A 16,355-nucleotide genomic window follows, 5' to 3' on the forward strand; every position below is an offset into this window, starting at 1 on the left:
AAATGGGCAATAAAGAAGAAAATTTGCAAATCAAAGAAAGAAGCTGCTGGTGTTCTCAGATCAATTGACTGACCAGCCCAGGGTCCAGACCGCAACATCTTTGAATATGTTTGGGATTACTTGGCTCATGAGAAGTAGAAAATGCAACCCACGTTTAACACCTTAATGGATTATTATATATTAAGGCTCATTATTCAGTAACTAGAAGGACTTCAATGCAAACTAGTTGAGCTATTCTCAGGTTATAGAAGTATGTAATAAAACTTTGGCCACGTATGGGGTTAAGAGTGAAGAGTGGATACCTTATACACTGATTTTGATATTATATTTAGTTGTTATGGCTTCTGCTAAATGTGTTTCCTGCTTTTTTTCACTGATGCTGAAAAATAAATACCTTATTCAAAGGCCTGTTTGACTTGAATTTGGAATTTTACGTAGTACTGTATGAAGAGGGGAAATGTTGTCCCAGTTGAAACCTGTTCAATCAGTGTCATATGTTTGAAAGGGAGCAAGAGAGCAAGAGACTGTGGTGATTAGACAGCTAAGAAGAGTGCTCAAAAGCAGTCATGCGTTTTGGTGGCGAGGGGTGGCGGATAGTGGGATAGTTAACTCTATCGGAGGTGGGGGTTGTAGGGGGTGAGGTGGATCCTGTCTCACAGACCAACTCTCTTTTCATTTTGAAAGTGGAGCTTTCCCTCTTCCCTGTTTATTTTTCAGTCTGCCAGGGGAGGGAAGGTGAACAGATGATGATGTCATTCAGAACACCAATAAAAGTACATTCAAGGCTTTGTTTTGAAAAATATGCATTTGTACTTACTTGAGGGTGCAATTTTCATGGATGGGCAAATTATGTAATTAAGGAAATGTGTGGCTTTTGAGAGAATGAACAGTTTGGCCTTGTCTGAGTTTCTGTTTTCCATTCTATCTGTCTGCAGAGAGATGCTTAGAAGATCATGAACTTGTGGTGCAAGTGCAGGCATCTATGACCAGTGAGAGCAAATTTCTCTTCAGGAAGAACTATGCCAAATATGAATTCTTTAGAAATCCTTTGGTGAGTTAATCCTTAACACCATCTTGTTTCTGGTATTTTGATTTATGTTTGTTATTTATGTTGTTCTTTTTTGTGGTATTTAATTTATGTTATGAACATGCACATATGTGGTCACATGGGTTTCTGTGGTGAATTTTAGAAGTTTTTTATAACATCTAAATCATGGTTTCAGGGTGTGTGTGAAGTAGAGAAATTGTTTTTGTGCTTTCTTGGGAGACACAGATATCAAGTGACAGGCCTCCACTTCAGTGAACTTGTCTTGCTCCCACTCAAAACCTCCCCAAAGAGACTCATTCCTCCAGATGCAGTTTCTCTGAGAGGTAGTCCAGTTTGGCCTTTGTCAAAAGTTATGAAGCTGTGAAGTTACAATATACAGTATTCAAATGTCCAAACTATTATACTGTTTCCAGTTTCAGCTCCAAATTTAGCGACACTGATAAAATTTAAGACTTTTTTTATACATTATACAACATACCATATTTTCTATATAAGTGAAGAATATTTTTGCCCTATGCATGCTTTCCAGTGCTTTATTTAATCAGATACCATGAGACTGAGTTGAATCCAAATTTGTTGTCGACACCATGTCGAGGTAATATCATTTGAAGCTATGACAGGCAGTACAGGGCAGGCTTGCGGTTAAAAAAGTTTATTTAACAGTTTGTTCTTTTCAGCGGATGACAAAACGTCTAGAATGATTTTTAGTTCTCTCACTTTAATCTTCATTCACAGCAGGAGAAAGTGCTTTTATAAAAGCAGTTACATTAGAACTGTTTTATTTTGTCATGCACTGGTGACCTAATGATGGTGGATTACTTGGAACTGCTTTGGGGAGTCTTTGGTGTGTGGCTATTAATGGCATTGTGGAATCCTACACAGAAACAAGATTCTCATGTTTAACTTTAAAATCCAGGCTTATGTAAAGCTAATGTAAATTTCTCAGTAACTATAATGAAACAAATACGTTAGTCATGTGGTTCTAACAAAATTTGGGGTTAAACATGCTGATTGGAGCCTTATTATGTTCTTTTAAGCCCCATTCTGCAACTCCTACTTTGTAAATCTGTTTCACCATTGATATGCATGTTGCTAATTTCGTTCTATTACTATGTGTAATCTCTGGTTTTGAAATCAAATTAAACTGTCCTGAAATAAATTAATGTCTCTTATAAATTGTTTATTGAAACTGTTTTTGGCCCAGCAGACACACTGGTGTCCACCAACAGTTCTTCCCTGTGTATAATTTAGGTGTCAGCACTACACCATCTGAATATGTCCACAATTAAAAGATGCAGGTTGTGCTACTCTGATCAAAACCAAACTACTTAGAATCAAATGTTGGTGTCTTGTGTATCTTGTAAAATCTCAACTGATAACTCTGTCCAATCAACAGAACTTCTTCCCAGAGCAAATGGTGGCCTGGTGTCAGGAAAGCAGTAGAACCATTCCCCCTTCTCAACTGTTGCAGGTACAGTGCACATACTCCTGTTGCATCCTCCGTATGTGTCCAGATTTGCACTGGAATTGCCATTAATTCTCTGCAACTATTACATTCTTCTCATCCTCTGCTCTCCAGAACTTCTTAAACTCCACCAGCTGTCCTGAAATCCAGGGTTACTTGTATGTGAAAGAAACAGGCAGGAAGTCATGGAAGAAGCTGTATGTGTTTTTGAGACGCTCAGGATTGTACTTTTCGACGAAAGGAACGTCAAAGGTATGCTTGCCAGTTTCTTCTTAGACGTGCTTCTCACTTCTATTAGTCTCAGAGCTGCAGCTGCAAATATATTTTGCCATGAAGTGGAGGTATTGGTCAAGAAATAAAAGTAAAATTTGTTATGCAATGACATGAACTTTTGACTGAACTCCCACAGGAACCAAGGCATTTGCAGTTACTCGCAGACCTCGAAGACAGCAATATCTTTACTGTAATAGCAGGCAAGAAGCTTCACAATGCTCCAGCAGAGTACGAGTTTTGTATAAAGGTAAGGCCAGGCCTACTCCACACTTTCCATCATCTGGAAAAGGGCAATTTCTGACCATAAATATGAGATTGTGACCCAAAGAATGCTGGCCAAAGCCTCTCTTGCTCTTTGGAGGTGTTTTAGGAGAAGCATGTATCTGATTCAGCGCTTTTGAGTTTCCTGTGAGTCGAGGATAGTCGCTTCTTTCTTCATTAGTTCCACTGTGCTTGCTGGCTCTCAGTGTTTGACTGGCATTGTGTGATGAAGCTGTCTTCCTGAGATGGCATCCTGCTGGGAAAAGCCTCTTGGAGGTCCAGCCTCTCTGACCCACTTTCTGATAATAAAGAGTTAAGGATCAAATCTGCCCCACAGGAACAGCGAATCTCCTTGACTACACTTGAAACATAGCATGTTGAACTTTAATTACAATGTCTCTCTCTCTCACACACTTTTTCTTTCTTTTTTTTCATACTAGTATGCATGCACCTCTTCCGAAGTACACAGGCACATGCTGTCTGTGTCACACACATGCAAATGCTCAGTCTGTAGGCCTACTGTTAATGTTGCAGAGTTTCCAAATATGCAAAATCTAAAGAGACTAATTCTTGTCAGCACTGGAATACTTTGCATGGCCAAAGCTCATTTCCATTAGAAACAGTACAGTTAGCAACATGCCGAAAGTGAGAAGACTAACAACCCGAGTTTGCCTGAAGCTACTTTGTTAGCGTGCAGGCTAAAAGTTTGAGGTTGCTTACAGCTGTTTGCTTAGCGAGTGAGCTAACACATCAGTTTGTTTTTGTCTTCAGCCCAACAAGGTGCGGAGTGAGCAGAAAGAGCTGAGAATGTTGTGTGCAGAAGACGAACAGAGCAGAACATGCTGGATGACGGCTTTCAGACTGTTCAAGGTGTGATAATGTTCCTCTCTTTTTTTACTCGGCCAGAGCTGGAATTGTCAAGAGATTTGTAGAAAAGTGTTTCAGGATTTACCATATTCATTGAATTTCTTTTCTTTTGTGTCCGTCTTCATACAGTATGGAATTGTTCTTTATCAGAACTACAAGATCCCACAACAGAGAAAAGCTTTGCTCTCACACTTCTCAACACCAGTGGTGAGATCCCACATTCTTCTCTTTCTTCTTTCATTCTTTTTCTTTTCTCTTTGTGTATCTAGAGGTTCAATTTACTTCACTTGCAGATGTGCCAGTGTGTGGGCTTGATGTTGAACAGGCAGGCCTGCAGAGCCAAGCACGTTTTCCCACACAAGCCCTCTGCATGTGGTGTGCTGTTATGCCACATTACAGAATTGGAGTAACCGAATTGGTAACCGACCAAGTCTTTGTGGAGACTCCAGTTCATTTGTCAGCAGAAGTGTTTGGTAGCTGAATTCACGCAGAAGTAGTTGCACTGTAACAGTGCCTATAAAATGCCTTTGCTGCTTTGAACCTTTATGCAAATTTTACTATCTAATTTTTTGGTACATATACAAAACTGTGTATTTCAAATTTGCATTTATATAAATTAGGGCTGTTCAAACATTTGAAGTAGCTAATCGTGATTAATCACATTCTGTTGTATAGTTAATTGCAATCTGCTGAATTACTGATTGACTGTGCCAACATCAGTGATATGTTTTGCTTGTGAATAATACTTCACACTCAGTGCACTTCATTAATAAACAGATTCTCAGCATGGCAGTAACTAGAAATTACTGATTTTATTAAGAGTGCCAACAATGCAACTTGTTATTTAATAGTTGTATTCAAATAAAAAGGCAACAGTTATAGACTCATTATGTTTCATAAGGGCTCCTAAAAACACACCCATGTTTGAAAAATAATAACCCCTCATGATTTTTTGTTCTGCAGGTCTTTGAAAATGGTCACTTGCAGGATTGGGAGTTTTTAGCTTCACATGCAATGAATGTTTCTAAAGTTACTGAGTGCATTTATGCATAGGGTACTTGAACACAAATGGTGCACAATGCTCACATTCACTCCAGTGTCATCTCTTCTCAGAGGAGTGTGTCTGAAAACTCTCTGGTCGCTATGGATTTCTCAGGGAGGATAGGCAGGGTTATCGACAATCCTGTGGAAGCCCAAAGTGCCGCAGTGGAGGAAGGCCATGCGTGGAGGGTGAGCATCAAAATCTGTGAATTTACTTGTTTATTGGTTTGTTTGTTTGTTTGTATTTTTTTTTCTTGCTTATAACAAGAGTTAGACCTGGGTACACACTTGGCCAATGGTCAGTCTTACCTAACTAGATTATGATGGGTAACAGAACATAAATAAAAGCCACAGTTGGTTAAAGTCTAAAACAAACCCAAAATAGTTGAAAAATCTAGTCTTACACCTTATCTTATATTGTCATTTTGTGCTTTATATTCATGTTGCTTCATTGCTTCTTCTTGTGTAATGAACTGCAAAGTTCACTGTTTTTTTTTCCTTTTTTCTCCTCCTTTTGATTACAGAAGAGAAGTCAACGCATGAACAATCTGGGAAGCCCAAGTCCACTACACCCCTCATCATTAAGTGGAGGTACTTTCCATTTCCAAGCTGTGAATCTGCTAGGTTGTAATGGTTTCCATCTGAGCTAGAGCTACACTATATAGACAAAAGTATTGGGACACCCCTCCTAATTATTGAGTTCAGGTGTTTTAGCCACACTCATTGCTAACAGGGGGATAAAATTAAGAACATAGCTTGCAGTCTCGATAGACAAACACTGCCGGTAAAATGGTTCGTACTAATGACCTCAGTGACTTTAAGCGTGGCACTGTCATAGGATGCCTCCACTGCCAAGTCAGTTTGTGAAACTGGTGTAAGGCACGCCACCACTGGACTCTGGAGCAGTGGAAACGCAATCTGTGGAGTGACGAATCACACTTCTCCGTCTGGCTGGGTTTGGCGAATGCCAGGAGAACATTACCTGCCTGACTGCATTGTGCCAAGTGTAAAGTTTGGTGTTGGCCTAGGCCCCTTAGTGCCAGTGAAGGGAAATCTTAACGTTGCAGCAGACCAAGACATTTCCTCGTCTTACGAGAATATTGTGCTTTATTGTGCTAACCCTTTTGTTCTACATTTTTCTCTGTCCATATCCTCACATATAAATCGTTGTGTTTACAGCTGGTGCTTCATTTTAATGCTTTGCTTAGTGTCTCTGTGTTTTCTTCACTACCCAGTAATACACAAAACTCAGCTTTGGTTTCATGGTCGGATTACACGGGAGGAATCGCATAAGATGATTCACCAACAGGGTCAAGTGGATGGGTATGGAGTTCAGCTCATTGCATTTTTCAGTTTACACATCAAACAATTACTTTCAGCTTCAGAGTGCTGCAACTATCAAAGGCCATGTTGTGGGGAGATCATGAGTTCAGTCCCAGCGATGCCATAGGCATCTGTTGCCGGGAATCCAAAAGAGTGTAATTGTGCTCGCTCTCTGTAGGGTCCAATCCCATTTCACCCCTTGCCCCTACCACTTAGCCCTTCACCTCTTTTTGCACGTTCATGCCTGAGGTTTTTCAGAGGCACACTCCAAATAGACAATGACAAGATGGCTGCACGAGCAAACAAAGAAACCAATGTATTATGGTTGTTTTCTTCATAACAAGCATAAAAAATCCCTAGTAGTATGCTGTCTTGGTAGCTTGCTAAATTTCCCATTGCACCCTAAATGGTGTAGCAGTTCCGACATCTGAAGCAGCAGAACATAACTGCTGCACCATTTAAGGTGGAATGGAAAATTTAGCTAGCTACCAAGACAGCATACTACTATGCTTTGAACAAGAAGCTAGCGAATAGCTCACTTCAGCTCCGTATGACCGAAGAATTAGGGGTGGGCCTAATTTATAATTGTCACACCCCCCGCTTTGAAGACATATGATGCCCTAAATTTAACAAAAGACCAGCAGTGAGGTTACTGAACTTTACCACTCCTCTGCTATCACTGCCTACAGAGCAGCACTAGTTGCCTGTTAATGTTATGTTTTTTTATTTGAGGGTTGTGTCAGTAGGGGAAGATTTCAACCACTAGGGGCAAGATGACACTCGAAAACAAGGGGTAGGGCTAAAAATAAGAAATGGGATTGGGCCTAGGTGTATACGATGTGCCTCCCTCTCCCCCCCATCACCCAGCACAATGCTAGCCAACATGGGCATCTGTTAGCTGATGCAACAGTGTTCTCCTTCAAGCACATTGAAACTGTCCAGTGAAGTTGAATTAATATAATAGTGGATATCAAGTATGTCTTTGCTTGTATTAAATTTTTTTCCTTCTTGTGTCAGATTGTTTCTCTTAAGGGACAGCCAGAGCAATCCTAAGGCTTTTGTGCTGACCCTGTGCCACCACCAGAAAATCAAACACTTTCAAATTTTACCGGTAAGCTCATACTACATCACCCATTATGAAATATTCCATAAAACATCATTAGACAGTGTTAGAATGATACAGTGTGGAATTTGTTACAGCAAAGCTTAATTTAGTTACCTGATTGCTCAGTTTATTTTGTCATTGTTGTGTTGTATCCAGTGTGAAGAGGATGGTCAGGTGTTCTTCAGCCTTGATGATGGCACCACCAAATTCACAGACCTGATCCAACTAGTGGAGTTTTACCAGCTCAACAGAGGAGTCTTGCCTTGCAGACTCAAGCACCCCTGCACCATTGTGGCCTTATGACCCCCCAAACTGGACTTAAGACAAGCCCTCTGCTCTCTGAGAATCAGACAATATTTCAGTGGTTTAGTGCTATGCAGAGCTGCATAGAGACTGGTTGTCCTCAGACGAGTACACTGCAGGTGTTCCTCTGTGCTTTAGAGAAGACCACAAGTGCAAACAGGACCATGATGATTCTCACATCTTGGTTGCCAACAAGCCTTCATCCACTGGTAAACTGGGGTGCAGTCTGTAATTGTTCTCTGTGTGGTTTCTCCATCATACAGTTATCAGGAGGTCCTATGCACTTATTTAAAGGTCCTGTTAAAGATAATCAGGAGGGCTGTTGTTTTAGAAGGTCTCCAGAATCTGCAGATGATGGAAGGTGGGCTGATTACATCTAGTTTGCAAGTTTGATTTTGTTTTGCATTCATGAACAGGGAACAGCTGAGCTATAACTATGTAATTCAAAACCCAAGCTGCATTAAGTCCTCCTCTCTTTGTAAACACCCTTTATTGCTAAGAGCTGGAATGATTTCTGGAGATGGTCTTCTGAAGTGAGCACAGAACTGTGAAAGAGACCCTGGTCATGGTCAGTGAAATCTCACATTCTGCCCTTTCCTGCCCCACCTTTCTCCATGTGGATCAGAAGAATGTTTCCTCCCTTACAGCACCCTTAAATTTCAGCAGGTTGAACTCTGTTTTCTGAACATTTTCTTACCAACACTTCTCTTTGGTACTATTTTTTTCCCTCTTTTGATTCCATGTCAGTACTGAGGCGGTTTGCCTCAACTGATGCCCCAAAGCGTTCCATCACCCCTCGTTCCATCATGAGACTTTTGAAGCACCTTCTGCCATCTGTATGAGGATATGCCGTCTGCCACTACAGAGATGACGTTGGTTACTTCACTGACATCAGCATCACTGCCACCACCACCATTAGGAAGGACATCTTGATGGCAAAGTGGAGCTCAGTGGAGAAATGACCACTATGTCCACCCCCACCCTCCAAAATGCTAACTACAGGGAGTTCTGTTGCACGTGATGGAAACTGTCGGGGGCACCATCAAGAGATGGGGAAACCACCTGAACTGCTGCCACCTTTAGGTTGGACCACCAATCCGTTTGATTGCCATTTCTCCTTTCCGTGTCTTGACAGATTGTCAATAGGACAGTGCACTGTGAAGCCTGGCGGCTTGGTGGGGGTTTAATTTTCTATTCTGCCTTGTTCAATGGTAGCAGTAAATACAGACAGATTTGTAAAGATATTTTGAATTGTAACGCTTGACTTTACAGAAGAGCCATCTTTTTAGCATTTGCCTATAATGTATTAAGCTAGATAGAGAAGGCCTAGCCACCGTGTCTACGAGCTCACCTGAGTGACCATTATTACACAGATAAAATGCAAATGATGCAATCATTTTTAAGTATTGTTTCCATGAATCTATTTATTTATCTGGATTTAAATGATTACTTGAAATTTAGTGAATTTCTCAGCGCTGTTCAATACTGTTCTTCCACATTTTCACAACCTTATTGAGCCTCATGTATTATTTGTTTAAATATTATTTTTTTATTTTTTGGTAAACTAACCCTGCTTTCTTGAATTCATCATGACTTTTCACCATCAACTACTGTAGTTTTGTACTACTCCCTTGTCTCCTTTATTTTTCACTCACTCAATCACAGATACCACCATAGTTCCTTTGGCTCAGCGATGTTATTCTCTTTTCAAAAGAGAAGAAAGGAAAAAATGCATTTTATTGTTTACTAGGGAGTCATTAATGATCAACGTATGTCAGATGGTCTCAGTATTCCACTAGAGGTAATGAGATTTAGATATGATTACATTAATGGAAGAACGAAAGAGGTTCACTGAGAGACAGAGGAGTTTGAGTCAGCAGCGCCGTTCGCTTGAGCTCATTTCTCAGTGCAAAAAAGGTCTGCTCAGGAAACATGCAATCAGTACATGGCTTCTTTTCTGTGCTGAGGATTGTGGATGGTCAACAGTTGACTTGGTACCCTACAACCATGGTGTCTTTCTTTGGGCAAAAGAGAAGAAACAAGGACAGGCCTTGTCAATGTGATTACCATTATTAGCACTTTGTTTTTCAGGCATTTGTTAAGAGTCACTAAATAATCACCATGGTTAATTAACACTCAAGTACCGTAACTGCACTAAATATCTTACTGAAGAATAGTTTCCCCGTAGGTTTGGAGTAGGTCTGGGAGAAGCAGAATTGTTACTAAAACAGAGCCACTAGCCAGTTGTTTCAATGCAAAGTTTGTTCCTTCTTGTAAATGATGCACAATGATGGCATTCCAAGGAATAAACTGGCATTGAAGTAATTGTTTACATTAGTCAGTGGTCACTTTCTTGGTGCTTTTTCCCTCCAAGCATTGGTTTAACCCAAATGAAGAATAAATTTGTGATTCTTCTGATGGGACAAAGAACTTGGATCTGCAATAAAAGTGCATGAGGTCTGGCACACCCCTTCATAGCAGAGGAGCACAGATCATGGTCATCAAGTGCAAAGATCCCAGACCAATTCAGTTCAGTGACAGTGGTATAATTGTTGGACATCTATAAAAGGTTTTTCACCAATGACAAGTTTTAATTCCAAACACTTTGTCAGTTATATGAGTATTTTTGTAATTGGTATGTGCCATAGCTGTTTTTGTTCCCAGAACCTTAATTAAAATGTTCAGAAGTATCATATTGTTCAAAGATTGAGCTCAAATTCATGCTGAATTCAACGCTTGTTCTACCCTTTGATTTATGATGTAATATACATTCAGCAGTAAACACATGGCTATATACAACCATAAGAAGGTTCATAGATATGACACTGTATTTTAGGTTTCCGATCACTATGTTCTACATTTAGTTTATTTTTTTTTCACAATCACATACAAAATGAAGAAACTTGACTGTGCTTTTTTTTGTATTTGGTAAAGTGTAAATATTGTTTTTATTTTATGTTTCTTATGTCAAATGACCTTAAAGAATGCTTGTTATGTTTAAATTAAGCTGGTAAAAAAAACTGGAGTCTGAGGAGAAAGTCTTGTGGTCAGAGGTCACTATTAAGCTAAATCTAAAAATCACTGAATACACTTACAATGAAAATGCTAACGAACTTAGCCCTTGTGGGATCCTCGTTATAGTGTTGTCTTGTTTTCACAGATCAGAAGCTACACTTTAAAGTCTTTGCATACTGTCCTGTTGTTCAGATGAGCTGGTAACATTAATAATTTACATCATGTGTGAACTGTTTTGAGGGTGTATTTAGTGTATACCAAAATCTCGCTGCCAGTTTTTTTTTTTATATTTTATTTCATTTTTGGAAAGTAATCCTACCATGTATTGAAATTGAAATGGTGGAGGACATGGAGTTTCATCTGTGTTTTGGCCCTACTGATTTCTCAAAGCCTAAAGTCCAGCAGGTGCTTCCAACCACCCGCACCCCTTCCCCAAAAACACACTCACATACACTTTTATATGTTTCAGACTTGGATCAGATCTAGGATCAGCTTCAGCCTTTTGAGTCCTGATTAATACAGTGACCTGGATGAAGGCAGAGCTGCTCCTACGTCAGCAGTCTTAAGGCCATGGCACACTGACTTTGCTTTCTCCAAGAAACACCAACATTTATTGACAAGCCAAATGAACCCATGTGAATGGGAACATTCTAGAACGGTGTGAAAGTGGAGAGTATTCTTGGACAGTGTGAATGTAGAGAGCATGCTAGAATAGTATAAATGGGGGAGAGCGTTTTAGAACAGTGAACAGGGTTGACTATTCTACAACAGGGTGAACTGAAGAGAACATGTAGAACATCCAGTGTGAACTGGGGGAACATTCTCTCTTCTTCATACTGTCATAGCACTGTCTAGAACACTGAATTCAGGAGAACATTATAGAACAGGACAAATATGGGAAAGCATTCTAGAACAATATGAATGAGCAAGAGCGTTCTAGAACAGTGTGAACAGGAGAAACGTCTAAGACAGCGTTAACTGGGAATGTTCTAAAACCGTGAACTAGTAAAAACAGTTCTAAAACAGTGTGAACCAGGGACAGAGTTCTAAAACCGCAAACTGGCAAGAACATTCTAAAACCGTGTAAACTAAGGGGAACGTTCTAAAACCGCGCACTGCAAGAATGTTCAAAAACAGTGTAGACTGAGGAGAACGTTCTAAAACAGTGAAATGAGAAGAACATTCTATGACTGTACTGAGGAGAATGTTCTCGAACAGTCTGAATGGGGGAGAACCAGTATTTGGGTTTATTGGGAGAGTGTTGAGTCTGTGTGCTGTGGGCTTTAGTGTTGAGATATAACACACATGTAGTCCCACAGAAGCATTCATGAAGAAGGTCTTGGGAGCAGGAGTGGTCATCTGGGCTCGTCCAGGGCATCTCACAGTCCAGATGAGTGTGCGATGGGGAGCTTTCCAGATAAAGCATTCCTGCTCTTTAGTGCTGACTGACTACACAACATGACCGGCCCACAAAGCATAGCCCCTCATGTAGTGATGACAGCTCATGTGCTTTTCAACTCCTGTCACAATGCAAAATAGAGTGAATAAGTATATGTGTCTTTCAGGGAATGCAGAAAAAGAGCTTTTCCTCTTTGGAAGATCCTGTATTGAAAATGTGCTTTTTTGGTTCTGTAAATAGCTGAATGGCTTACAAATCCTAATTGTAACCTTTTCAGGTATTTTTTGTACAAATAAGGGACTGCTATATTCTGTTTATTGTAATTAGAATAAAATATTAATACATTGCTATAACTCAGGCTGTGCTGATGTTATGTTGGCAGCTTAACCAGTGCTAGATATGAAAACCTCACAGATGAATACAGCTGTGTGTTATTCCTTCACTCAGGGTACTGTAACTGTAAATGATTAGTTTGTTATACCTCCAATTTATGAGTTCCAGCTCAGTGCTGGAATACCATTTAATAGTAATCCTATCTAATAGTCTTTCATGTTGTCCTAGTTTTGCCTGATGGGCAAAGATGGCATTAACAGTATCTACTCTTCTAGGAAGGTTTTACACTAGATGTTCCATCAATGCTGTGAGGATTTGATTGCATTCAGCCACGAGCATTAGTGAGGTCAGGTACAGTGGTATGCAAAAGTTTGGGCATCTCTGTTCAAAATTTCTGTTACTGTGAATAGTTACTCTGAAGATGAACTGATCTCTAAAAGAAGTTAAAAAATGAAACATTCTTTTCAACACTTTAAGCAAGATCAGTGTAATATTTTTGTTAAGTACAATTTTACAGAGAAAAAAGGAAAAGGAACATCATGCAAAAGTTTGGGCATCCCAAGAGATTTGAGCTTTGAGTAACTTTCACCTTGAAAAGTCTTAGACCTTAATTATCCTGTTGTTCACAGTCAATGGTAGGAAAGGTCACTTGATGCAAAAGTTCTATAAACACCCTGACTCCTCAAACCTTGTCCCAATAATCAGCAGCTATGGGCTCCTATAAGCAGCTGCCTTCCACAAAGCAGGAGAAGGCTATAAGAAGACAGCAAAACATTTTCAGGTAGCTATGTCCTCAGTTTGTAACATAATTAAGAAATGGCAGTTAACCATTTATTTTAATGTTATAAGGTGTTTTGACTGGATAAAATAAGTCAGTTACTGGATATTTGGGTGGTGGATCATTCTCAGCACTGCAGTGACACTGATGTGGTGGTGTGTTAGTGTGTGTTGTGCTGGTACGAGTGGATCAGAGACAGCAGTCCTGCTGGACTTTTTAAACACCTCAGTGTCACTGCTGGACTGAGAATGATCCACCAACCAAAAACAACCAGCCAACAGTGTCCTGTGATGAAGGACTAGATAACCAACACAAACTCTGCAGCAACAGATGAGCTATTGTCTCTGACTTTACATTTACAAGATGTACCAACATGGTATGTGTTTAATAGAGTGGACAGTGAGTGGACACAGTGTTTAAAAACTCCAGCAGCACTGCTGTGTCTGATCCACTCGTACCAGCGCAACACACACTAACACACCACCACCACGTCAGTGTTACTGTTAGTGCTGAGAATGATCCACCACCCAAATAGTACCTGCTCTGTGGTGGTCCTGTTAGGCTCCTGACCATTAAAGAACAGGGTGTAAGGGGGGGCTAGTAAAGTATGCAGAGAAACAGATGGACTACAGTCTTTAATTGTAGAACTATAAAGTGCTCATATGATAAGTGGAGCTGATAAAATGGACAATTAGTGTAGAAACAAGGAGGTGGTCATAATGTTATGGCTTTTTATACCAAGCTCAAAATGTCAATCTCCACAAATCTTGGTGAACATCTTTGCTGAAGGCTTCTGATCAATAACCATAACATATGGAGACCTTTTGACAGTCTCACCCACTTTCACTACACTGGGCCTCATTATGGCCTGCACATCAAAGGGTTAAACTTTGCAAATCAAACCACTTTACAAATATAACTATGTCAGATATTTCAACATTACTCATGTATTTTTGACATCTTTGTTGACAATATTTACAATGATCTACAAAGCTCAATAGGTTAGTACATATGAAATGAAGCATGTATCACGTTTAAAGGCCACTGCAAAACAATTATGGCAAACAAAGGCCTTTTGATAAACTCTGACTTCCTTCACTTTTTCATCTCTCTCTGTAAATAGGGCCCAAGACTCTAATGTAAAGATTGTGGATTTCTATGCTTTGTTCCCTATTTTTGAATTTTAATGAACAATAAAGTTTTTATATAAAAGATGCTTGCTTTAAAGTGTGTGCCAATCTTGACTCTAAATGTGAAAGTTTCTAAGTGCAATAACAGAAAAAGGCCTCTCTACAAATTCTTTGATTTGTGGACAGCATTTGCAGAAGGCCAGTGTCTGCAGATCTTAGATCACGTGTTGAAACATAATAAGAGAGACATTCAGTGTGGTACGCAGGTCATTTAGAGCTTTAAAAAAAGAGTAAAAGAACATTTAAAATCCATCTTAAAAGATACAGGGAACGAGTGCTAAAACAGTTTTAAAAACAGGAGTGATACATGCTCTCATTATTGTTTTTGTTGCAGTAATCAAATATGCTTCAGTTCCTTTTATTGTGCCCAGAGGGGAAATTTATTTTACATCCAAGTTTACTAAACAGATAACACAAGAATACATACACATCAGCAACATCCGCAACATCCACAACAACATCCGTCCTGTATTGTAAAAAATACATAAATAACAAATCTAATAACCCTATAGCCTTGAGTATGAAAGAGTTCTTCCATCTGTTGCTTTTTACCACTGAGAGCCTAAATCTGCCTCCAGAAAGAAGAAGCTGAAACTCAAAGTAATGTGGATGGTCTGGAAAACTCAGTATCAATCTCACTTTTTGGGTGATGTGACGGATGAACATGTCATTTTGTTTGCCATCTTAACAATGTTGTTGAGATTATTCTTATTTTTTCCCCAAGTTCCCAAACCAGGCTTTCACAGAAAAAAAGACGGAATAAATTTTTATATATATATATATATATATATAATATATATATATATATATATATATATATATATATATATATATATATGCTCCCTTCCTAGGTGAATACAATGCCACCTGTTGCCTGACACTGGTGCACGACTACATGTTGCCACTAGATGGCAGCCAACATCTTTAAATAAGGAGATTCTCACCAGTTCAAAATGTGACCACTGCTGATAAAAGTGTATTTGTATCAGTAAAAGGTGAGCACTGCTGCTGATCACACTTGCTCAAAGCCATGCTACTAAGCTTATTTGCAATAGTTGATGGCACAACAGTCTTAATAGGAAACTGAAGAAAAGCTCTGATAATAATTTAATTCAACAAATCAACTGTACTGACTGACTAGTAGCCTAGAAATCTTCTGTAGCTTTCAAATGGTTGAGACTAGGCAGATGTGTTTGTTTTTGTTCTGTCTTGCTGCATTTTGTGCAGTAATAAATTCTGCTTGCAACAAATGCATGTACAAAGCATGTAATGCAAGTTTTTCTGCATTGCTTTGGGATGAAATAAGAATAAATTTGGCAATATTTCGTTAATGATAGTCTGTAACCTTAGTGATGTTATTTGAATGAGGTCCGCGTCTAATAACACGTTCCGATCTGACAATGATGCAATAGGGCCTAATCTTAAACAATGCAATAAGGCCCAATTTAAAAATCAGTTTTCGCTGGTATTCAGTACTGAGTATCTGCATCCCAGTTTGTCCAGATTAAGTTGCAATCAGTTTTGTGATGTCCACTAAGAAATATCTAACAATTTATTAGCCTGTAAGGTCTTTAATTTCAAGTGGAAGCACAAATTTACACACAGAATGTACTCATACATATAAACAAAAAGTGTTTATTCATAAGCATAAACAAATATGTTTAAAAACTAAATAAAATTAAAAAAAATCACAACAATAACAATACTATTCAACATTCAACATGGTGAGGGTGAAGGAGCTTCTAATATACTCAGAGGCAACTTTATTAAACAACACTCAAACAAAAAACTACAGAGCCACAGCAAAGACCTCAAACATCCCTGTCAGTACAACTGATTCAGTGATATTTGAGTGGACAGTTCATGGAGCCATGACCAATCGTCCCTAGACTGATGCACCACCCGAGATTTCACAACAAGACTACTGAATAGAACAATAACAGCGGTGTTAAAA

General features: G+C 39.3%; 1 protein-coding gene across 4 annotated transcripts in view; it reads left to right on the top strand.

The window, feature by feature from the left end:
• grb10b (growth factor receptor-bound protein 10b) overlaps positions 1-12,453 on the top strand; it is an 83,389-nt gene extending 70,936 nt beyond the window's left edge. For all 4 annotated transcript variants that reach the window (XM_036590702.1, XM_036590692.1, XM_036590710.1 and 1 more), the window contains 11 exons: positions 936-1,051; positions 2,445-2,519; positions 2,628-2,765; positions 2,923-3,033; positions 3,819-3,917; positions 4,044-4,121; positions 5,028-5,144; positions 5,480-5,546; positions 6,191-6,278; positions 7,296-7,389; positions 7,540-12,453. In XM_036590702.1, coding sequence (XP_036446595.1) covers positions 936-1,051; positions 2,445-2,519; positions 2,628-2,765; positions 2,923-3,033; positions 3,819-3,917; positions 4,044-4,121; positions 5,028-5,144; positions 5,480-5,546; positions 6,191-6,278; positions 7,296-7,389; positions 7,540-7,686 — 1,130 coding nt within the window. In that variant the 3' untranslated portion in view covers positions 7,687-12,453. The remainder of the gene's footprint in view (positions 1-935; positions 1,052-2,444; positions 2,520-2,627; positions 2,766-2,922; positions 3,034-3,818; positions 3,918-4,043; positions 4,122-5,027; positions 5,145-5,479; positions 5,547-6,190; positions 6,279-7,295; positions 7,390-7,539) is intronic.
• The last annotated feature ends 3,902 nt before the right edge of the window (positions 12,454-16,355 follow it).

This window comes from Colossoma macropomum, unplaced genomic scaffold, assembly GCF_904425465.1.
Source record: "Colossoma macropomum unplaced genomic scaffold, Colossoma_macropomum, whole genome shotgun sequence".
Taxonomy (NCBI): domain Eukaryota; kingdom Metazoa; phylum Chordata; class Actinopteri; order Characiformes; family Serrasalmidae; genus Colossoma; species Colossoma macropomum.